The 23460-nt window shown below is 61.0% G+C and overlaps 2 protein-coding genes across 3 annotated transcripts; one reads left to right on the forward strand and one right to left on the reverse strand.

Annotated features, from left to right (window-relative positions):
* Window position 1: 1 nt before the first annotated feature.
* Window positions 2-760, forward strand: TMEM121B (transmembrane protein 121B; the record flags this gene model as incomplete). Its single annotated transcript, XM_029205241.1, has 1 exon — window positions 2-760. A coding segment is annotated over one exon (759 nt), but the record flags the coding sequence as incomplete, so codon positions are not given.
* Window positions 761-2255: 1495 nt separating this feature from the next.
* Window positions 2256-23061, reverse strand: IL17RA (interleukin 17 receptor A). Of its 2 annotated transcripts, XM_029205197.1 has the most exons (14): window positions 22745-23061; window positions 19090-19114; window positions 18286-18432; window positions 17491-17603; window positions 15773-15899; window positions 14186-14233; window positions 13907-14070; window positions 13200-13283; window positions 12876-12960; window positions 11674-11685; window positions 11293-11394; window positions 9986-10027; window positions 6239-9461; window positions 2256-5651 (listed from the first exon to the last, which is right to left on the reverse strand). In XM_029205197.1, the coding sequence occupies exons 1-13, from the start codon at window positions 22892-22894 to the stop codon at window positions 7936-7938; spliced, it is 2625 nt and encodes an 874-aa protein (XP_029061030.1). In that variant the 5' UTR covers window positions 22895-23061; the 3' UTR covers window positions 2256-5651; window positions 6239-7935. The 2 variants fall into 2 exon arrangements, with proteins under 2 accessions (XP_029061030.1, XP_029061031.1); XM_029205198.1 differs by lacking the exon at window positions 11674-11685.
* Window positions 23062-23460: the final 399 nt, after the last annotated feature.

A 23460-nucleotide genomic window follows, 5' to 3' on the forward strand; every position in this document is an offset into this window, starting at 1 on the left:
CATCTACTCCATCGCCTTCACGCCCAAGGTGGTGCTCATCCTGGGCACGTCCATCCTGGACCTCATCGAGCTGCGCGCGCCCTTCGGCACCACGGGCTTCCGCCTCACCCTGGCGCTGTCGGCGCCGCTGCTCTACTGCCTGGTGCGGGCCATCGGCGAGGCGGGCGCCACCCCCGGCTCCGCGGGCCCCCTGCTCCTGCAGCCCCAGCGGCACCGCGCCGCCGGCTGCTTCCTGGGCACGTGCCTGGACCTGCTGGACAGCTCCGCCCTGGTGGAGCTGATGCTGGACGGCCGCGCGCCGCTGCCCGCGCACCTGCGCTACCTGCTCCTCGCCGCCTACTTCCTCGCGCTCGCCTCGCCGGTGCTCTGGCTCCACGAGCTCCACGCCGCTGCCGCCTCGCCCCGGGGCCGGGCCTCGCGGCCGGGAGGCTGCAGCCGCCTGCTGCGCCTGCTGGGCGGCTGCCTCGTGGATGTACCCTTGCTGGCGCTGCGCTGCCTGCTGGCCGTGAGCTACCAGCAACCGCTCTCCGTCTTCATGCTCAAGAACCTCTTCTTCCTCGGCTGCCGCGGCCTGGAGGCCCTGGAGGGCTGCTGGGACAGGGAGACCCCGGCGTCCCCGAGTCGGGCTCGGGCAGTCTACGGCGCTCCGCCCTCCGCCCCGTTCGTGCCGGGAGCCCCCCAGCTGGGCCACTGCGTCTCGGAGGATGAGGGGGGCGCCCACGGCTACGTCAACACCCTGGCTGTGGCTTCCCAAAACTGAGGGGTCTGGGGGCTTGCTCTGGAGTTGGGAGACCCCGCTCCCTGTCCTGCGACCTTCCCTCACCCAGACTGGATCAGCCTCTGTTTGGGGGAGGTAACTGTAAACAGGGCTGAGAGCCAGCGCGCCCCTCTGAACCCCTTGGGTCAAGACTGCTTGGAAGGAGCCAGCCGCTAAAGAGAGGGAGGAGGGTCGCCGGCTCTCTTCTTCTCTCAACGCCCTTCCCCAATCCTTCCCTCCAGGGGCGGGGCACCTCTGCTTCTTGCTTCTCCCACCTCCTCTGATTCCTCTCCCTTGCGGGGCAGAATGGAGGAAAGGGGGGCCCAGGGCCTTCGGCCACCCCCCTTGCTTGGACGTGCCAGCTTCTTTTAGGCTGTGGTTAGTGGTCCTTGACCCACATCTTGAAATGACCCAGAATCCCATGCTCCCCTGATGTGTCCATTGCATTTCTTCCAGATGGTAGATGCAAAGTCTGTGTGTGTGTGTGTGTGCGCACATGCGTGTGCATTCACGCGTGTGTTGTCTCCAACCTGTGCCCCTCACAATCAGTAGGAGATCTGGGGAGGCCCGGTCCTCCCCACCACACACTCCTCATTCCTACCTGAATCTGTGGCCATGAATTCCCAGACAGAGTTGGGCTCCTGGGGGCTGCCCAGTGGCCCTCCTCCGAGGGAGAAGCTCACCCAGGATCTTCCTCAATGCCACTCCTTTCCTCTCAGCTGGGGGGAGGGGAGGGTCCATACTCTAAGGACCAAACTGCACCTTTTCTTGGGTGTTACTACCTCCGTGCTTTCCACTTGCATCACATCACACACTGGTGCTGCTTGCAAAGCATAAGGACAAATACCCAGATGCCACATTCAACGTGGCCACTGGGTCCAGCTGGGCTTCGGTGCCAGTGTTGTTACAGGGTCTGCGGAGGGTCAGCCATTGGCTGCCCTCCCTCTCTCCCTCCAAATGTGCCCATGACTCCTATCCTTCCTGCAGCTGGTTGCTGGCTGGGTCAGATCTTGGCTCAGAACAGCTTTGGTGGGGTTTCTGGATAGAAAACCATGTGAGCTGGGCCTCCCATGGGCCCACAGGAGTAGGAAATCCACCTCCCCACCTGTCCTTCCTTTAGGAAGCATGGTATACATGAGAAAGGGCGGTGGTGACCGTTGTCCTCTGCTCTGGTCACGGGAGCCTCTAGGGAAAAGCAGGCTGCGTGGAGTAGGGTGGCTAAGCCCCACCCGGCCCAGCCTCCCTCCCTAGTGACAGGTCACATCCAGGGGCTGCCCACGTACAGTCTTGATGTAGGACCTCTCTCGGCATCTTTGAGGCAGGATGAGTATTCTGGGGGGAGGTCAGAGTGCAGGAAGAGTTGAGAGCCAGGCCAGGGGCACCTACTCCCCTCCACCCTGCGGGAGGATGGGGCTGGGGGAGGTTGTAGGAATCTGTTTCCCTCCCTCCTTGTGCCTGGGGAGCTCTGTGTGGCGTAATAAACTCTGGACACAGGGTCAGAGGTCATGGGTTGTGGCTTTTACTCTGTCACCCACTAGCTTCAGTGACACATGACTTTCGCTTTCTGGGCCTCCGTTTTGCACTTGGGGCTCCTCTCTCTCAATTTCTTGGGGGCTGTTGACAGAAGACACACACAGACAGGGCTGATGGCCTGAGCCTCCCTGCTCTCATGGGTGGCGGGGCGGGGAGGGAGGAACATGTTTGCACTCGATGTCCCTGCTCCCAGCCCCTTGCCCACCAGGTCCAGGATCAGCTGGTTGGATTTTGCAACTAATTGTTCTTTTCCTGCCTTCTCTCCTCCCCAGGACCCCCCTTCTTGCCCTTTGAATTTCATGTGGTCAAAGTTCTGGGGCCCAGATTCTGGGGGTCCCAGGAACTGCTCCCTCTGTTCCCACACCCTCTCTCCAGCTTTGCTGTTTCTCTGCTACCTAATCTCAGTGACCGAGAAGGACTTTGTGTCCGAGCCATGGCCCCAGGCCGGCCCCCTGCCCCACCCCCTTCTCCTGTTTGGATGGCCGTCTCCCTGCTGAGTGACCGCTGCTGCAACACCTCCAGGGTGTCGGGTATTCTGGTGGGAGGCTGTGGTGGGTTCCGGTGAGCTGCACTTCCTGGCACCCGGCTGGTCTGGCAGAGGCCAGGCCTGTTCCGGTCCGGCTGCCAGCCGCACTCACCCCGGGACAGATGTCCTCTTCCCGACACTTGGTGCCAGCACTTGTGCTCAGGGCGTCAGCCCCTTCCTTCTGGTGTGTTTTTCTTGAGTCCTTTTACTTACTTCCTTTGCCTCATTCACAAAAAGAAATGCCCCGAAAGTTTCATTTTTCTTGTTTTCTAGGAACACCTGTAGCGCGGGGTCCAACCAGAGATGCTGTGGTGTGTCTAGCGTCCCCAGGCCCGCGCCCGCGCCCGCCGTGCCGGTCACGGAGGAGAAGAAGCTGGGCTCGGGTCCCGGGCTGCCCGCCTCTAACGTTGGGCAGGTCAGGCCGTCCTCCCCTGAGCCTCGGACTCCTTATCTTTTTGGAAAGGGCTTGGGCCAGACCTTCTCTAAGGACGGCTCCGAGTCCATGAGTTTTTGTGGAAGAGAGCGAGCTGGCAGTCAGAGCCTGGAGGACGGAAGTGGCACCTCACTGGCATTTATCACGTTCTTTTCTCCTTCTCTTTTTAAAAATAAAACCAGCTTCTGTTCTGAAAATAAAAAACTTGAGACTTGTGACAAGCTTCCTGTGTAGTTTCTTTTAAGATCTTTCCTGTCCTGGTTTCCTTACTAAACTCTTAAATGTCACCGTGGCATCTGTCATCATTTTGCGGGTCTGTGTTAACGTTATGGGTGCACCTTGGCTACTTCCTTCCAGGCGGTTGGCGGGCTCTTGACCCGGCCGGCCTGGTGTGGCCCAGCCAGGCTTCCTCAGCACAGCCAAGTCCCCTGGGCTCTCAGCCCGAGGGTGATTCCCCAGCTCCTGGGCTCTCGCTCCTTCTTTCTGAGAATAACTCGTTAGTGGGGGAAGGGCTGAGAAATGACTTTTTAAATGCTCTGCCCTTCTCTCCCCAGCCAGGAGCAGAAATGCTTATCACAAAGGAGAACAGGCCATGCTTGTTTTGTTTTCAACACAACGGGGTCTGGGGAGTCTAAGAGAACATGGGGTCTGCATAAAGATAAGACTACAGTCGGACTTCCCTGGTGGCGCAGTGGTTAAGAATCCGCCTGCCAGTGCAGGGGACATGGGTTCGAGCCCTGGTCCGGGAAGATCCCACATGCCATGAGACAACTGAGCTTGTGTGCCACAACTACTGAGCCTGCGCTCTAGAGCCCGTGCTCCGCAGCAAGAGAAGCCCCCGCTCGCCGCAACAACGAAGACCCAACGCAGTCAAAAATAAATTTAAAAAAAAGACTACGGTCGTTGGTCTTTAGCACAGAAACAGCTGGTGCTATTCAGGGGCTATTCAAACGGTGAGGCCAAGGGCCCACCTCACTTGCCCTGCCTGACCCCCCGCAGCTGGGCGCTGGCACCACCTGGCCTCCAGGGCCTTCTCTCACTTATAAGACAGCAGCGACATCCCCTCCCTCACAGGCTGCGGTAATGGGGGGATATGTGCAAAAACGGTCATTTCTGTCAAGACATTCACAATCATAACGGGGACAAAACTTACACATACAATAGTTTCAGAACAGCAAAGACCGTGTCTTCATTTCTCCCTAAATGCGGATGGACGGTAAGGTGACCACCTTGACTACGTTTCTCGTGGCTGAGCTGCCCCTCACATGCTCAAGAGGGGAGGTCGTGTCGGGTGAGTCTGGCCCTGCAGCCGGCCTGGGGTCGGGGGACTCGGGGGCCTGTACTCCGCTGGCCGGCCCCTCCGGGTCCTCACAGCCCCTCTGGGGGGCTTCCCCTCCATCCCCGAGCCCAGAAGGATGGAGCCACTTGCTGGAGGCTGCACTGCGGTCAGGAAGGGAATCCGGGTCTGAACCACGTCCGTCGGCCGCGGGCAGGCTTCGGATGTGGCCTCCCTTCCGTTGTGCGGCTCTGGCTAAAAAGCAGGGGCTGGATCCACACCCTTTGAGTCCCGCAGGCCCCCAGTCAGGCCGCAGGCAGACGCTCTTCTCAGGAAGGGAAGGAGCCAGGACACTGCGTCACACTTAGGCGTGAACAACCGAAGGTGACTCCCCCCAGGAAAGGGTGCCTGGGTGTGGGGGGCACTGGACTAGGCTTCTCCCTTCCTTCCCCGTTCCTCTGACAGGCAAGGCCGCTCAGCACACTTGGGCCCTCACCGGGCAGGTCGTCGCAGGAAGGCCCCTCCGTTGTTTACCTGGGAGGGGAGACTGCCCCCCGCGGAGTGCAAAGGCTGTAGGATGGAAACCGCCATCGTTCTGTGAGCTAATACTCCCCCTTCTTTCCGATTCAAAGGTAAGCAGGCAATCAGTAAAATCCATCACACCTGGCGTTCAGAGGCCCGGCTCAACCTGCCGAGTGGACATTTAAGGGATGAACAAAAGCCCCTCCAAAACCTGAGCAGAAAAGAGAAGCTGATTCAGAACCAACGAATCCGGCAAGGTCCATAGCCCCACGCAATCATTCCTCGTCTTCCTACAGGAAAAGCCGTGGACATTCACGAGGGTCATGTGGCCGGGGGTCCTCCTTCCTCCTCGAGTCCCTTCTGTCACTCTGTCGAAGAGAGGAGTCCAGGGGTGGCAGTCACAGACCGCAGGACGTGGGCTCTTGGAGGACCTCTCTGGGTGAGGCAGGATTTTATTAGCCGAGGTTCAGAGCAGCACGAGAAAGGAGGCCTGGCTTTATTCACACTTGATGCTCTTGGTGTTTGGCAAATGGCTGACACCACATTCAGGCTGATGGAATCTCCAGCACTTGCGCCAGCTGAGACCGGTGTGAGACTGGGGGCTCTGGGGGAGGGGAGGGAGAGTGGGCAGAACAAGGTTGAGCACCTGGGGAACTTCACAACTCCGTTCACACCCGCCACGCCCACAGGCACACCACGGAAGGGAAATTAGTGCTTGCCTATCGACCGGAGGTTGGGGTTTGGGGTCATGATTAGGGGCTGCGTTTCTTTGGAGGCATAAGAAGAATGTTCCAAAGCTGATTATGGGGAAGGTTGCTGAACTCTGAGCCCCTAAAGCCTTGAACTGTACAGGGTCCGTGGTGAGTTGTATGAGCTGTGAATCCTATCTCAGTAAAGCTGTTAGGAAAAAAGGCAGGAGCCCTGCTGATAAAGGGAACATAGTGGACAATGCCAACTGGGGACATCTGGCCTCAAAGGCCAGCAAAACAAGAATCTGAGGTCTGTGGGGAAGGAGATCCACATGGAGAGTGTGCTCCCGGGACCAGGACCACGTGGGCTGGCCATCCTGCCACACGGCAGAGCCCCGGCTCCGGCTGTGGAATCCACACTCTGCATGTTGAACACGCACTGACTGGAAGCAGGGGGAATGTCTCAGAAAGCCTGTGGGAGTCTGGACCCAATGACACCCACCTGTATCATCAGAGGGGTGGTGCCTCAGAGGCTGGTGGATGGGAAGGCTCAGCTCCTCTGTCCCCGTCTTTGTCCGCTCGGGCTGCTGTAACGGAACACTGCAGACTGGGCAGCTTATCAACGACAGAAACACCCCTCACGGTGCTGGAGACTGGAAGTCCAAGGTCAAGGTGCCGGCAGATTCCTGCTTCACAGACGGCCATCTCGCTGTGTCCTCGCACGGCAGAAGGTCGAGGGGGCCCTGTGGGGTCTCCCAGAAGGGCACTCGTCCCATCCACGAGGCCCCACCCATGCCCTCACCTCCTCCCAGAGGTCCTCCCCAACACCATCACACAGGGGATTAGGTGTCAACCTCAGGATCTGCGGGGACACTGACGCCAGTCTATAGCACTCCCACACCTGGTCCTCTGCTACCAGCGGGCTGGCTGTGAGCTAAGCACCGTCCGGGGCCTGGGCCTCGAAGGCCTGCTGCTACCAGCCACAACCTCACCACGAGAAAGGCCTCTGCCACGAGGAACTTCTTGACCTATAGCAACGTGTCGACCGCCAGGAATTCTGAGTTAACAAATTTATTCATTCCTTCATTGATAAGCTCTTTCACACACGCGCGTGCGCACACCCTGGTATCTGATTTCCCACCGAACTTCAGAATCCTCTCCTCCGTGCAGGAGCCTGGAGCTCCAGTTCAGGACTCAGGTACAGGCAAAGAGAACCCTGAATCCCAGGGTGGGGACCCCAGCGTGCACAGGGCTGGGGGCTCCCTGTGCTTCCCGAGCTCGGGCGCTGCAGCCCAGGGACCCAGCCTGCGGCCCCGAAGGAATCCTCAGCCGTAGGTCTTCCGCTGACCGAGGCCACGCTGGGCTCACGCCATGCTGATGCCGTCAGGCGCCACGATCCTCACTTCTATCTGGTCTCTTTCCGAAAATGACTGGGTGTGTTTGGCCCTCAGCCTCCTGACGGCAGCAGCTCATCCTGGTGAAGGAGCCCCAGCTGCACCCAGCCTGGCACCGAGGCCTCCCCAGGCTGTGCCCACTGCCCCGCCTTCCGCGGCAGGCTCGGTTACGGCCCTGCCCCGCTTGCCTGCAGCCCTCGGCCCGAGAAACGAACTGCTCCTTCGGCTCAGACACGTCCTCCTCCAGAAGCTTCCCCCTGGGCCAGGCGCCCCTTCTGCGGACTTCACGGCCCCGGGCGAGCTTCTGGCAGCCTCTGCATCTCGCGCCCCACCCCGTGTGCTACCCCATCCCTCTCACTGGAAGGACAGCTCCCTGATGGTCAGGGCAATGCGGGGCACAAAATAAAGGCTGAAGGAACGAATGACGGACACCCAAGGACACCGCCATTAGCTCCTGGGGAACAGGCTGTGGGTTCTTGTGGGGACGGTCACGGGAAGAAAGGTTAAGGGGACAGAGCCAAGATGTTTACTTTTTTTTTTTTTTTTTGTGGTACGCGGGCCTTTCACTGTTGTGGCCTCTCCCGTTGCGGAGCACAGGCTCCGGACGCGCAGGCTCAGCGGCCATGGCTCATGGGCTCAGCCGCTCCGCGGCATGTGGGATCCTCCCGGACCGGGGCACGAACCCGCGTCCCCTGCATCGGCAGGCGGACTCTCAACCACTGCGCCACCAGGGAAGCCCCAAGATGTTTACGTTTTAAAGGTACACATCTCACACATGAGCATACACATGTCCACATGTGCACACCTACGGACACACGTGCTCACCACCCTGGGCAGGGGAGGCCCCACGCGGCGGCCCCTTGGGCTCCAGGCCAGGGTTCTTGCGAAGCTCCTGGAGGAAGAGCAGCAGCTGGAGGCTCCGCAGGCTCTCCAGGCCCTCGGGACACAGTGGCTGCCCGCCCGGCCCCGCACCCCGGTCCCCGTCGTCGTCGTCCGGGAGCTGCGGGGAGCTCCTGGAGATGTAGCCCTGGTCGGACTGCACAGACCGCCGCTGCTCCGCCCCAGGGGGCGTGCGCACATCCTGGCAGCGCGGGCTCTGCTGCAGGGACGGCAGCATGGAGCCGTCTGGCCGCCCCGTGGGGCTGCTGCAGACGGGCGGGTCCTCGGGGTGCATGGGGAGGAAGAGGATGCTGTTCCGCCCAGGGCCCCAGCCACCCAGAAGCGGGCAGGCCTCGTTTCCCCCAACCAGGGCCAGCCGGCTGGCGGCACCGCTCCTGACGGCCCGAGGGACGGGCTCCACTGCCTGCACCGGATCGTCTCCCCCAACCAGGGCCAGCCGGCTGGCGGCACCGCTCCTGACGGCCCGAAGGATGGGCTCCACCGCCTGCGCCGGAGGGGCCCCGTCCACCGGGACCACCGTGGTCTGGAGCGTCTGGGCCGCCTGCTGCTCCTGGGGCCAAGGCTGGGGCTCCAGCCGCGACGGGCCCCCTCCTTCCCCCGCGAGGAGCAGCTCCACCAGCAGGCTGCCCTGGGAGGCGGGTTCCAGCACCAGCGGCTCCTGCCGGACGATCCCTCCTCCCGGCGGCGGCTCCTCGAAGGCCTCCTCGTCCAGGGACGGGAGGTCCTGGTCGTCTGCCGGGCAGAGGCTCTCGAGCTTGAACCAGTCGGGGCGCTGGGCCTGCCAGCGGCGGAAGCGCTGCACGGCCTCGTGGAGCTGCTGGCCGCCGGGGCTCTGCAGGTAGTTCTGGGCCGTGAGCGCCCCGACGCGGTGCATGCGGCCCGGCCCGAACATCTCCAGGTCCTGGATGCGGAAGTAGACCTCCTCAAACTTGTCCATGAGCGCGTAGCAGGAGGTGATGTTGAAGAGCTCGGGGATGTCGGCCTCACAGCTGATGTCACTGAAGTAGCAGACGATGTAGGTGCCGAAGCAGGCCGGCCTCTTAAAGTCCGGCAGGATCATGTTCATGGCCGCCGTGAACAGGTCCCCCGCGGGCTTCCCGCGGTCACAGCGAAGCTGGACGGTGGCGTCCTCCCAGCCGAGGATGGCCTGCCACTTGGCCCGGGTGCCTCGGGAGCACAGGACGATGACCTTGGAGTTGCCCTCCACCACCTCCTGCTTCCGGCGGCCCACCCAGGTCATGACCCCCGCCTCCGAGATGGCCTGTTCCTCCAGCAGGTCGAGGGCCACTTCGGTGCCGCACACGGTGAGCAGGAACTGGGCGAACTTTAGGACCACGTCCACGTAGAGGGGGTGATCAGCCGAGTAAACGATCCAGACCTTCCTGGGCTTCAGGGGTGGGGGGCTCAGGCTGGTGGCAGCGGGCAGGACGTCTGAGGGAAACAAGGAAGCCAGGCCGAGGGTTCAGGCATGTCGGCGCTGACCACACACCACAGGCCGGGGACAGCCCCGCCCGGCTGGCCGGAAGACTCCTGAGCCCCCAAAATGCAGCTGAGACCTCAGAATAAGCCCAAGGCGGCTGCCTCGATGTGCTGGCTGCCTGCGAAACAGCCTGTGCCTTCGGGGAAGAGTCTCTCACTTTTTTATCTGGCCTTTAGCCTCCATGTTAATTAAAATTGCTTTTTTTCTTACAAGACACAAAGGCCCGTTTACACACAGCTGCTTTCGGGAGGACCTCTTTTCACAAAACGCAGTGCCTTTACCTTCCCCTCCTCGATCAGCGATGGGCAACTGTTAAGCCCAGCCTCGCTGTTTGAGGTCCCCTCTGTTCGGAGCTAGAGGTGGGTCCCCGGCAGGTGCCATCTCCTGAGAGACAGGAGCTGACTGGGTAGCCCCTCCAGGCCGCTGTGAACAGACTCACCCCAAACCCAGGCTGCCCAAGCCGGGAGGTGCCCACCTGTGCATTTGGTGCCATTTTCGTATTTTCTGTGATGGGACCCTGAAAGGAAAAGTAATGCCAGAAGTAACACTCCAGAAGTGTCCTTGCAGGAAGCACAAATCTTACAAGATGGCTCAGAACGGCTCTTTTGGAAGAGAAACAGGGACCAGCTCACAGGGGCACCTGCTGGGAGCTCTGCCCCACTCCCGACCAAGGGAGGGGTCGAGGTAGCACTTCTTAGACGCTCTGGGCCTCTGCAGGGAGACCGTCCCTCCCATGACCGCTGTGTGACCTGCGGGAGGTATCAACGCCTCTGAAACTCAGTTTCTTCCTCTGTGAAATGGGTCTGTGTGTGAAGTGCCCGGCACACCACCCCACCAGCTGGGTCACAAGTATTCTGCAGCACTGACATGGCTGGGACCCCCAGAATGGTGCCTGGGAGGTTACACCCCAACAGTGGCCATCCCCAAGCAGAGCTCCCCTTCAGGGAAAGCCCCTCCCCCAGACGTGTCCTTTCAGGAGGCAAAAGTCTTCCGAGATGCCTCCAGAAGTAGTGCCACTGGGCCCCTTAAATTTTCTCCTGGTATTTTTTCTTTTCTTTGGCCGCGCCTCGTGGCTTGTGGGATCTTAGTTACCCAACCAGAGAGTGAAGCCAGGCCCTTGGCAATGAGAATGAAGAGGCCTAGCCACTGAACCGCCAGGGAAGTCCCGCCTGCTGGTGCTCTGGGGCGAGGAGGTGAACCAGCGTGCTTAAGTGACCGCTCCGTCCCGGAGGCAGCGAAGGGCCCCAGGGAGCAGGGCTGACTCACCAGAGCCATGCGGCCAAGGAGGACGTTTGGAACTTTGATTTCAAGCCCCACCCTTTGGGCCTCTGCCTAGAACTCTGAGGTCCTCCCTCGCCCCGAGGAGTGGCCGCTTCGGGAAAAGGTCAGACGTGTAGCACGAGAAGCAGACGGCCTCCCGACGCCTGCAGAGACCCGGACGGCGGGACCCTCCCAGGGAAGGACCCTCTCGACAGGTCTCGCGCCCGGCTGGTGATCTTCCCCAGCATGAGCTGTGGTCACAGGGGAAACGGCCTCCCAGATCGGGGTCGTGGAGGGGCAGGGAGAGGCTAAGTCCCCACCCCAAAGATCCATGTTTCCTCCTGCTTAGAACGTGGCCAGAGAGGGCCGCAGCCGGAGGGAAGCAATGCTTATTAACAGGCTGAAGGGCGGGGATGTGTGGGGCTGTGAGCACAGTCCCCCAGCTGGTGCAGGGACGGGGGCACGGGAAGAGAGGCAGGGCAGAGGGCAAGCCCCAGGTGGGCCCACAGCTCCTGGCCTTACCCGGTAGCCGCCAGGCCAGGCAGATGGTCAGCAGGATGACGGAACCCACGAGCAGGATGGAGAGGCCGGGGATGCACCTGGACACCCACAGGGGCATGTGGTCTGTGGCAGGAGAACAGCGTGATGGCGTGGCAGGGAGGCCTGTGACACCAGCCCCGGGGGCCCGCTCACTGCCCTCCCTGAGCTGCCCTCTCTGCTGTGCCAGCCCTGGGGTCCTCAATCAACCGCCCACCCTGGGGGGTCCTCCCTGACACCAAGATGGGCCATGGTCCCACCACCCAGGGCCGCCTCCTGGTACAGCCTTTCTGCCTGGCTCCACTCCAGGACACAGGGACCTCTGTGTCCCCTGAAGCGGCAAAGCCTGGGAGGAGTCGGCCTTACCTTCAACGGCGTCTGCAATAAGAACCAAGGGACAGACTCTCAGTTACTAGCAGCAGTCACCACACCCAGCACCCGCGTGCCGAGCCGGGGCCTGCTGACGGCCTGGCCCGACGCCCAGCCCTTTGTACAGGTTATTAAACTTAGCGACACCACCTACGGGGGACACCTGAGCTGGTGGCCTACTGGGAGACGCCTGCCTCCACCTGGAGGCCGGGTTCCGTCCAGGCCAGTGCAATGCCTGCTGCTTTTTTTTTTTTCTTTTTTGCGGTACACGGGCCTCTCACTGTTGTGGCCTCTCCCGTTGCGGAGCACAGGCTCCGGACGCGCAGGCTCAGCGGCCATGGCTCACGGGCCCAGCCGCTCCGCGCCATGTGGGATCTTCCCAGACTGGAGCATGAACCCGCGTCCCCTGCATCGGTAGGCGGACTCTCAACCACTGCGCCACCAGGGAAGCCCCTCCGCTGCTTTTTGGTTGGCGTCTGCTGCAGGAGGCTTCTGAACGGGAAGTGGGCAGCGCGCTGGAGGCTCAGGTCAGAACCGGGGCTCTGCCACTTCCTCGGTGTGTGACCTTGGACAAGGTGCCTGACATCTCTGTGCCTCAGTTTCCTCACCTATGAACCTGGGGGAGGGAGTCTCCACATCATGGTATATATTACTACTTAGTACACCGCACTCAGTATAAGGTGCACGGGCACACTTAGTACAAGTATATAGTACCCAGAGCCCAGTACGTAGTACTTAGAACACAGTAAAATATACTTAGCTCTACAGTACACAGTACCTATACTGTGGTGCACAGTACCCAGTACTTATACACAGTACGTAGCACACAGCACTATAGTGCATCGCACCTAGTATACAGTACTTAGCAGGTAGTACTGTGACTCACAGTTTGTGAGAATTAGAAATGGACACGTTAGAGCACCCTGTTCACTACCTGGTCCTTAACTGTAACTATGACGATAAGAATCCCCATTTTTCAAGTCACGCAAGTTTTGAAAGGTTAAGTGCTTTGCCACACAGCTAACGAAAGGCAGTCAGGAGTCCAACCTGCAGTCTCTCTAAGGCCCCACAGCGCAGGCCTGGACAACTCCCGCCCCCACCCCACCCCCCCCGCCCCAGGACGACGTCAGGGTTCGGGTCGGGCGGCTGGCCTTCACCCGCCCTCCCCCCGGCTGCGCCCCGGCCGCCGTGCGCCTCACCTGGGGCGTGTGGGACCTCTGGGCAGGGCACGGCCACCGAGTGTCGGAGGCAGTCGTTGAGGCAGCTGCTGAAGAAGGGCTGGATCTGCAAGGACAGAGCGCAGGGAGGAGAGGCAGGGGGGACGCGGCCCACCTCGGACCCCGCCGGCCCCTCCAGGACGTCCCCGCAGCTGCTGGGCAGGAGGGGGCAAAGGGCCCTGCCCAGGTGAGGCCGGGGGCCGGGCAGGAAATCCCAGGCGGTAGCGGTGCTGGGTCCCTGGGGAGCACGAGCCCCGGGCTGCCCACCTGCACCCATGCCCACCCCGTCTCCACCCCAGTCCCCACCTGCACGTGGTGACGGCAGCACCAGCTGAAGTCTGGCAGGGTGAGCGTGACGTTGCAGCACTGCCGGGTAGCCTCCTCTGCAGGCTGCAGGGCAGAGGGGCAGTGAGGCCCTGGCCTCTGCTGGGATGCACCCCCAGGAGGTCCCGGGGAGAGAGGCTGGCAGGTCCCGCTCCAGGAGGAGCGGCCCCTCCCCAGGGCCGTGGCCGTGTTGACTCAGGACTGCATCCAGTACCCAGCTGCCCCTCTTGGCTTTGGCCGCTGGGGATCTTGGGGACAGACACACCTGTCCTGCACTGGCCCTACCCTGGCTTCATCTTATTTCCTCACCTCTACTTCCCTTTGTCTTCACTTCCACATTTTAAAGTCTTCAAATCCTTTTTGCAATAATGGAATTAACAATGCTAAACAAAAAGAGGACCAGGAAAACGTGGGGGAGGGGAGGACAGAGGGCTGGGTGTGCAGGGCAGAGATAGCCGTGTCCCGTCAGCTGTCGGAGCAAACTACACACCAGCCACACTCCAGTCACACACCAGCCACAGACCAGCCACACTCAGACACACCAGCCACACTCCGGTCACACATGGGAAGGGAGGACGGCAGCCCAGGTCACGCCCTCCAGCACAGCCTGAGCGCCTGGGCCTCGAGGCTTGGAGAGGTGGCTCTGAGCCAAGCTGGGGGGTTAGGAGAGCGGCAGAGAGAGCAGTTACCACGTCCAGATCCACGATGCGCCGGAAGCAGCTGCGGTTCTCCGCGGGTAGAAAGCTGTCCAGCAGGATCTGGTATTTGGTGGACTCGTTCCACGGCGTGAAGCTCAGCCGCAGCTGGTGGGCCTCGAGGGTCTCTACAGTGATGCTGGGGTCCCACAGGCTGCCTGTCCCACAGAGGCACAGACGTGGCCGAGAGTGAGGGGCGAGCATGCGTGCAGGTGTGCACGTGTACGTGTGCACCCAAGTTAAGTCCCCCACAGGGCTGCCCGCCACAGTTACCTGAGCTCACGCAGGGCGTGGTCATCTTCATCCTGGGGTCCTCGCAGTCTGTGGACCGGGAAAAAGTGCAACCGTTACGCGCCTCGCCTGGAAAGCTGGCTCCTGCAGGGCCTCTGACACCAGAGCTAACAGCCTTCTGCCTCTGGGGAGCCTGTCCAAAGCTGGCCCTTCAGAGAAGCCCCAGGAAAGACACTGCCATGGGCCAGAGGCCCCACAGGCCTGGGACCGTCCTGGCCGTCTCAGCCCTCCTCCCTCCAGGAACCTTCTAGATCCAGGTGTAAGCTCCCTGGACTTGCTCTGGGACCGAGGGGTCCTGGTCCACTCCTGCTTCCTCTCCCCCGGGGCTCCCTCTCCTGAGCCGCCTCTGCCCTTGAGGAGAGATGGACTTGTCCCCCTCAGCGAACGGCAGCGTTTCCCCAACTTTCCCATGTCCTCACAGCAGTCTTGGGTTCAGCCCCCTCTGGGGTGGGCCTGGGAAGCTGCATTTCTGACAAATTCCCAGGTGATTCCATGGTGCTGCTGACGCAGGGAGCCCGTGGGGACCACTCCTCTGGAGATGTCTTCTTGATCCCTCCATTTCTTTTACTGCAACGTTTTTACTTTGGTTTCAGAAGGCACGTGAGAGGCGTGAATTACCGCGAGTGACAGGGGCTGAGCCAGTCCACTTTAGGGACAGGGGAGGGGGCGGGGGGGTCACTCATTTGACAAATACTGGCTGAGCCCCCAATATGTGCCAGGCCCTGTGTTAGGCCCTGGAGATACGGTGGTGAGTGAGACAAAGTCCCTGCCCTCCGAGGATGACATTCCAGCGGGAGAGACCGTAAAAGCAAATAGCGTAATATCACGTCACGAATATGTCAAGATGATGGAATGTCAGGGAGCAGGGAGTGACACGAGGGGCAAGAAAGCCGGGTGAACAGATCGTGTGTGCACGTGTGTGAGCAGGGGGTGCTCTGGAGATGAAGAAGGCTTCAATAGGCATTTCCCGATCACCTCCCACATGCAGGGCCATTTGTGGGGGTCTGGAGGCTGCACAGGCGGGTGTGGGGTCCAGGCCCTGTTCTCAAGGGGCCGGGCATCTAGGTGTGCTTGGCTCTTAACAATGAGAAAAGCAGGCAGTGGCAGAGATGCTGGGGAGGACAGAGGCGCGCCCCAGAGGTGCACACACATCAAATGATGCTTTGGAAGATGAGCCCGCCAGGCCTCCCAGGAGGAAGGAGTAGTGGCAAGAGGGGAAGGCGTGGGATAAATGCAGGTGGGACGTGGGGGAAGAATGAGGAACTGAGAGCTGGGGCGGGGCTGGGAGCAGGGCCACAGCTCTCCTGGGACTGGCTTGTGCTCCTGACACGTTCTGGGCAGGAAACGTGCATTTTCAGCCACGCGGAAGGACTCCGGGTCCCGTGAAGCTCCTGGGGTCGTGGGCCAACACCCACTGTTTGTGTCGCAAGAAGGGGCTCCGCCTTCAGGGAGTGGAGGCTGTGGCCACTCAGCAAAGAACCTGGCCCTGCACCTGTTTGTCCCATGGGTCCCACAGGCTGACTGCAAAGTGAGGGGTGAAGGCAAGGCTGGGGGGGGGGGCGCTCTTACCGGGCACCAGGAAGTTTCTGGACTGGTGGTTTGGGTCCCCGTCAGGGATGGGCTTAGGCAGGTGGTGGACGGTCACCTCGTACTCCTGGCCGGGTTCCACCACGAAGTGGCTGAAGGCAAAACGCCACTAGGAGATGGGAGAAGGGGAGGGCAAACAGGTCACGGCTCTCACCCACCTGGGCCCAAAGTGCACCCCATCCACCCCCAAAGGGTCAGTCAAAAGAGGGAGAAAACAACCACTACAGCAAGCTCCCAAGTCGGAGGCATCTGTTTCTCTGTTCTTTGTTTCTTCTGGTCTTTCTTGCTTATTATTATTATTTTTTTATTAATTAATTAATTTTATTTTTGGCTGCATTGGGTCTTCGTTGCTGCGCACGGGCTTTCTCTAGTTGCGGCGAGCGGGGGCTACTCTCGGTTGTGGTGTGCGGGCTTCTCATTGCCGTGGCTTCTCTTGTTGCAGAGCACGGGCTCTAGGCGCACGGGCTTCAGTAGTTGTGGCACGTGGGCTCAGTAGTTGTGTCTCGTGGGCTCTAGAGCACGGGCTCAGTAGTTGTGGTACACGGGCTTAGTTGCTCCGCGGCATGTGGTATCTTCCCGGACCAGGGCTCGAACCCGTGTCCCCTGCACTAGCAGGCGGATTCTTAACCACTATGCCACCAGGGAAGCCCCTTTCTTGCCTATTTTAAAAAACCTAGATCTGGCCTCATCAGGAGACAGTGGGGGCCAAAAGCAAGAGAATTTGGGGAAAGACGAAAGAGCCCCCTCCCTCATCGGCCCTCTCCAACTCCAGAGCACACAAGGGGCAGCTGAAAACTACTTGTTAAGTGACTCTGCCTCCTTAAATGGGAAAGCCAGGGGTCTCTTGAGAATGTCCTGGAGCACAGAAGTGCAGCGAGAGGGCTACGAGGTCCCCACCGCTCCCCCGCCCAGGCCTGACAGCATCTTCGTCGCGCAAACATTTTCTGGATGGTGTAGGTGACACACGCTGACTCCAACTCCCCTGGTGGACTCCGTGGGGGTCCCTGGTCCTCACCACCCTCCAGCAGTAGTTTGGGGGTCCCCACTAAACACGGGACGGGGGATCTGTCTTTGCTGCTTGTGTTTGTGGGAGCCCTGCCAGCGGCCACTTTTCAGACGTAAAGCAGCAGTGTTCAGACGAGCCTGGGTCAGGACCGCCTGGATGGCTTGTCACCACCAACTGCTGCTGTTTAAACACCCACAGCCTCTGATTCAGGAAGCCTGGGTGGGGCCCTAGAACCTGCATTTCTAACAGCTCCCAGGTGATGCTGCTGGTCTTGGGACCTCGCGCTGAGCATCAGTGCTTTAACCAAACTGAAAGAGAATCCACTTCCGGCTCTGGGCAGCAAAACGGGACTCAAAGAGAATCCACTTCCGGCTCTGGGCAGCAAAACGGGACTCAAAGAGAATCCACTTCCGGCTCTGGGCAGCAAAACGGGACTCAAAGAGAATCCACTTCCGGCTCTGGGCAGCAAAAGGGGCAGCAGCTGCGGCAGAAACCACGGCAGCCCCGGTCTGGGCAGAGCCTCTCCTCCCGGAGGCCCCGCGCTGACCCAGGTGCAGGGCAGGCCGGCAGGCGGGGGTCGCGGAGCCGCAACGGCGAGCGGCCACATAAGGTCGGAAGGAAGAGCAGTGTGTGCGCGCGTGCGCGTGCTGTTCCCCGATGGTCATCACCACCCCCGCCCCCGCTGGGGTCCTACCCGCTTGTGATGATGCTTCAGTGTGGACAGAAACTCAAACTTGACACACAGACGTTCGTTGGTGTTCAGCTGCAAGACGGACAGTTCCGCTCCCTCCAGGTAGAGGATGCTGGCTGGAGGGCAGAGGGAGGGGAGGGGCCGCAGCTGCAGATCAAGGGTGACTAACCGCCGGGGTGGGGGGGGGGCACGTCCCATCTGGGACGCTTGCCCGTCTTACCCACCCTCCGCTTCCTGCTCCTTCCAAGCTCCCTTTGGGCTGGATTAGCCACTGCCTCGTGGACAGCTACCCCTGCTGGACACGGACAGCGACACTTTACCCAGGGCTCGAAGCGAACGCTCTGCAAATTCGTGGCTAGGGCATTGGCGACACGCTGTGGGTGTCAAAGGGGCGTCCCCGAACTTGAAGAGGACGCAGCAGCCAGCAGGGCTGGAGCCTCAGGAAGAGGACTCCCCCAGGCCGTCCACAGGTCTGGGCGCCCTGGTCACCCACCCCTGAGAGGTTGGGGCACTGCTGTCAGGAAGGCCAGCCCCGCAGTCAGACAATTCACGACCTGACGCCTTTTCCGAGGTGACGAAGATTTTAGGCTGAAGAAAGGCCTTCCTTGAAGGATCGTGGGTTAACATCCAAACACTGAAAAAGGACTCACTGCCTGAAACGATGGGTCCTCTCACTAAACTGGCCCCTCGTGTCTGAGCACAGGGCTGGGAGCCCAGTTCTGAGTCTGGGGGGAGGGCCGGGTGGTCCAATCTGTGGGCTCACCCGGAGGTGGGCAGCACGTCCAGACGCCCACTCACCGTCTGTCTGAAGCGTCCACTCGATGTGAGCCACGGGGAGCAGGTGTCCTTGCTGCGTGTGGACAAAGCGCAGCTGGGTCTGCACGTCTTTGGGGGGCGAGGGGGTCAGGCTTCGAGGGTGGATCCAGGTGTCGTCTAGGCAGGTACCTGGGGGCCAGGAAAGGCAGAAAGCAGAGGCTTGCAGGCTCTGCAAGAAACCAAAGATGCAGACCAAAGAAGACACCTCACGGGGGTCCAGGGAGCCAGGCCTTCACGGTCAGGCCGTGACCCTGAGACCGCGGCTGTGCTCGCAGCTGCCCAGCCCTGCTCGCTCTCCTGACGCCTGTCTGGGGTCACGGCAAAGCTCTGATGTCTAAAGGGCACCTTAGGAGAGACGACAAAGCATGCCCTTGGCTTTGAGAGGAGGCAGTGGCTGGAAGTGGGGCAGGAGAGTGGGGCAACCATAAGAGCTGCTCTATTGTCATGTGCGGGGTCCCTAATGAGCACAGACACTTGAACTGTGCGCCTCCTCCTTGAATTAAAACACAAAACAAGGTCCCACCCCAGATGTCGCCCACTTCAGGGTGACAGCTCTGGCGAAAGAGTCATATTACACATTCACCAGGGTAGCACCCCAGAGAAAATCCTAATGACAGGCCTGCGCCTCCCATCCCGACTGCTGCACGATGAACGTCCTTGACGGAGGTGCAGGTGCGGCTCCAAATCTCAGGGGTCCTCCTGCTGGGGGCTGGGACCCTCGTCAGCTCAGCGCGGGGTCAGCGCTTCATCGCGGCAACATGAGAAAAACATAAACCGGTGACTTACTGTTCTTGACTGTGCAGTTCAGCCCCTGCGGAAAAGAGAAGCAGGTAATCACAGACAAGAAAGAACTTGAATCCACAAGCCCGGCTCTGGCGTCCCCGGGCTCATTCTCAAGAATGAAACACAGGCACCCTCCCTCTCTCTTTGAGGGACACTCTCGGGGGGTGGACCACACTTCTCTCCTGTCAACTGAGGAGACACAGGGTGAGAAGTGGGCATAGCACGTGGCAAATGGAACTGGAATTTTCTGAGTGTCTTTAGGAGCTGGGAGGCACTTTAGCCTCTTTCCCTGCCCTGATATCAAAATGCTGGCATGGGGACTTCCCTGGTGGTCCAGTGGTTAAGACTCTACACTCCCAATGCATGGGGGCCTGGGTTCGATCCCTGCTCGGGGAACTAAGATCCCACATACTGCAACTAAGCCCGCGTGCCGCTACTGAGCCCGAGTGCCGCAACTAGAGAACCCTGTGCACCGCAACTAGAGGTGCCACAACGAAGACCCAGTGCAGCCAAAAAAGAATGCTGGCAGCCAGGCCCAGAGAAAAGACCTCTGGATTTCGACACCTGAGAGTCGCCCAACAGACAGGCCACGTTCACCACCAGCCTAACCCTTACAGTAAGTTCAGCGATCAAAACGCCCATCTACACAGGGCATCCAGTCAGCCTTTAGGACCTCAGTCTTGAAATATTCTCAGAGAGCCAAAGGGTACCAGATATCTGAGAAGGATTTCCTGTGTTCACCGAGCTCTCCTTCTGTGCCAGGCATCACGCTAACACTTCGTATGCACGTCTCATTTAATCTTAACAGCAGTCCTATGAGGTCGGTGCCATCATTCCCTTTTTATTCATGAAAAAACTGAGGCACAGGGAGGTCAGCTAAATGGCCCAAGGCTCCACAGAGCTGACACTCAAACCCACGCAGTTTTGCTCCAGAATCCCGCTCTTAATCACGGCCACATGGCCTCTACATAAAAAGAGGTGTCGCAACAGGTGGGCCCACCCTCTCCATCCGCAGTGGTGAAGATTACAAGGAAGGACTCAGACAGTTCCACGGACATCGACGAGAGCCCGGTAGAGAGAAGTGGGCTGGGCGGTCACACACAGCTCTGCTGTGGTCCATCTTGGCCGGCCGCCCAGCGTCTCCGAGACAGGTGCATGGTGCTGGCCCGGCAGCCCATTGAGAGCTCTGAGTGAAGGTATGCCTGTCACCCCCGGCACAGAGGCGGCACGAAGCTGCAGGCCACTGTTCCTGCCCCAGCACACCCAGCACACAAGCCCCTGGTCCGCCCAGCGTGTTATGTGCTCTCCCCACAACCCCGTGAGGCAAGAGTCATCCCTGAATGGCCGGGAACACTGGGTCACGGCGGTAGAGGGACTGGCCGGGGCTGCAGGGCGGCTGAGAGACAAGCTCCACCCGAGGCCGAGGCCTGACTCAGCCGCATCCCCTGCTGCTGATGCTACGTGCTATCTGTCACATCTCACACAGAGGCTGGCAGCCAGTGGAGGAGCCCATGAACTCTGCGGTGATGCCCTGACCACAGCCCCGACCGCCTGGTGCCCACACGACACAACTTGACACTCGGGGAAGGGCACGGTCGAAAGCTGTGGCGACCAGAAGATGGGGTTAAACCCACGGCTGTTCCACCCCCAGTCAGAGCTGCAAGTGCTTGGGGAAAAGAAGAAATTGTGGAACACACATCCTGTCTAGAAACTTCTGCGTTAACACTCCCGCCGACCACCTCCAAGTTGCGGGCTTTCTTCTGGGCTGGCGGTCATGGTCATGGGAAGCTGAGAAGGCCCAGGTGGGAAGGGTCCCCCAGGGAAACACAGTTTCTCCAGTAAGGATCGGATGGGTGGGGGGGACTCAGAGTCCCCTGGGTTTTGAGGCACTAAATCCAAGCAACCAGAACCAACCTTGCTTGGTCTCCGCCTGTCACTGCTTCGTGGGCAGAGCTGGCTTCGTCATTCATCTGCTCACCCTCCCCTTCGTCCTTTCGGTCCACAACCATCTGTCAGCCCCCAAGTCCCACGCTTGCAGCACTGGGCTGTAGGTGGTGGAGTCAGGATGCAAACCCAGGTCCTCCGGGGTCAAGTGCGGGCTTCCCCTGACACTACGTGGTGCTCTATCCACTGAGGCGCCAGCGGAGGGAGAGAAATCTGGAGGGCGTTGCTCCTCTCTTTTCAGGGCTCGGGCCGTGGGGGGCGTGTGTCTGTGGCCAGGTGTACAGCGGGGGCGGGAAGGCAGAGCCCGGGGGTGCAGACGAATCTGCCAGGGGATCCCTCTCTGCCAACCCCACACCCCCATCAGGCCAAGCCCCCCTGCTCCCGCTGAGCAACTGAGGTCAAGCCGTTTCAGCACAGCTCAGGGGAGCCCCTCCCTCATTTCCCGATGCTTCTCTCACTTTCCTGCCACTCAAACCCCTCAGTCCTCATCCTGCACACCCATGGGCCTTGGCTCAGCGCTTCCCACTTCCTGGAACGCTCCAGGCCTCTGTCTTGGAGGGCCGCCCAAGTGTCTTCTCTGCCACAAAGAACACCCTAGGCTGCAGGAGTTTCTCTTTTCCCTGGAATTCTGTACACTCACTGGTCGCACCGAGAGCACCGGCTCCTGTCTCCTGGGTGACTCACCACCCCTCTGGTCATCATCAGGGAGTGTGGCTCTGTCGTTTCAGGACCTTGTATGTTGCAGGCGCCTGGCAAGTGGCCATTGAGAAATGAACCGAGTCCAAGGGAAGGACCTGCTGAGTGGGTCTCACGCTTTGCCCAGGAGTGGGAGTCACAAGGACGGTCCCCAAATCATTCACGTTAAAAGAAAAGTTTCTGCTAAACAGTCGCTGACCCTCCTCCACCCTCTTGTGGTGAATCCTCGACAAAATTAGGTCAGGAGGAATACCGCTTCGGTTGTTTCACAGCCTCTGACTCAGATACTGAGGGTTATTTCTTGGCGCCAGTGGTGGAGGGGAGCGGACCGAGGAAAACAAGAGCAGCGGAGGGGAGTCTTTTCCCTGAAGCCGGGCCTCCACCCCAAGGCCACTACCCGGCGGTGGGTGTGTCGCTTCCTGTGGGCACAGCGGCGCAGCTGCCCGGCGGATACAGACCAGCGGGACCCCAGACCCGGGCGGTGGCGGCCGCAGGGGCGGCGTCCTGAGGGTCCGCGCGGCCCCCAGGGCTCGCGCCGGAGGGGTCACCGCTCTGCCCTCACAACTCTCCCCGGAAGCTGCCCCCGCAGCCCCGGGGCCCGTGCGCCAGGCGCTGCGGCCGCGGAGTCCCCGAAGCGCGGGCTCCGGCGGAGGAGGGTTCCAGGACCCGGGCTGGAACCGGGCTCGCTCCCGCCTCGCCCTCCGTAGGCCTCTCCCCACCCTTTACAAACCAGCGCGCCCCGCCTCCGGCCGGCCGCGCCTCCTCCGAGGCCCTCCCCAAGTGTGGGACGCCGCTGGGACGCCGGCCCAGGTTGTGCAACCGGCGCTGCGCGATCTTTCCCAGCAAACTCCGTGTTTTCCCGGGTCCGCATAGCAACTCCCACCGCTCCGGGAGTCCTCCCCACGGCGGCCCGCTCTGTGCCCGAGCCTCGGAACCCCCGAGACCCTGCGCGGACCTCCTGTCACTCGGCAGCCCCGCGCCCCCGGCCCCCGCCCCCCGGGATGCGTCGGGGTCTCACCTGCTGGGTGCACACGGGCGCCGGGTGGTCCAAGAGCCTCAGGGAGGCGCGACCCAGGCCCGGGCCGCACAGGAGCAGGAGGAGAAGCAGGAGCGACGGCACCGGCGGGGGCCCGCGGGACGCGCGCGGCCGGCGGCGCGGAGCCCCCATGGCTCCGGCCTTCGCGGAGGGCTCGTGCCCGGGCTGGGGGCACAGCGAGGGCGCGCCCCTGGCTTCACCTCGGCTGAGTCCCGAGTTAGCTCCCACACGGCCGCTTCCGGCTTCCAGCCCTGCCCCGGGCGGGCAGCGCAGAGGGGAGGGCTCGGGCCAGGACAGTCCTTCCGCGCGTCCCGCCCCGACGTCCGTCCCAGGTGCGCGCTCCTCCCCGCGCTCCTCCCCGCGCTCCTCCCCACGCTCCTTCAGCCCCGCCGGCGCCGCGAATCCCCGGCCAGCGTTTCCTGCGCTCCAGCTCAGTTCGCTACCGTATTTCATCCCTGCTCTTACCGTCAGGCTGTAAAACTCTATTTTAACACCTTCCCCGAGCTCTCGACCCCGGTCTTACTCTTTTCTTTTTCTTCTCCTTTTTCTCAGTCCCTGTCTCTCTGTATCCTCACCCTCTTACCCAGATTTTGCTTTCTTGGCTTTCCGTCCTCCTTCTCGAGGTCGGGACAACTCCGCGCTCCGACAACGCTGGCCCCCCGAGGAGGTGGGAGCACTAGTCCCCACGCACCTGCGCG

The sequence above is a fragment of the Monodon monoceros genome, unplaced genomic scaffold (assembly GCF_005190385.1).
Source record: "Monodon monoceros isolate NGI ecotype Baffin Bay Population unplaced genomic scaffold, NGI_Narwhal_1 Super_Scaffold_6, whole genome shotgun sequence".
Taxonomy (NCBI): domain Eukaryota; kingdom Metazoa; phylum Chordata; class Mammalia; order Artiodactyla; family Monodontidae; genus Monodon; species Monodon monoceros.

Bases quoted from the DNA above. Each gene is read 5' to 3' on its own strand.
- IL17RA (XM_029205197.1), bottom strand. From the start codon at position 22,894: ATGGGGGCTCCGCGCCGCCGGCCGCGCGCGTCCCGCGGGCCCCCGCCG. The intron at 10,028-11,292 runs GTAAGGCCAGGA...TTTTCCTTTCAG, and splicing joins CCTGGCCTGGCGGCTACCGG to GGTCCCATCACAGAAAATAC. The intron at 9,462-9,985 runs GTGGGCACCTCC...TGTTTCCCTCAG, and splicing joins AAATGGCACCAAATGCACAG to ACGTCCTGCCCGCTGCCACC.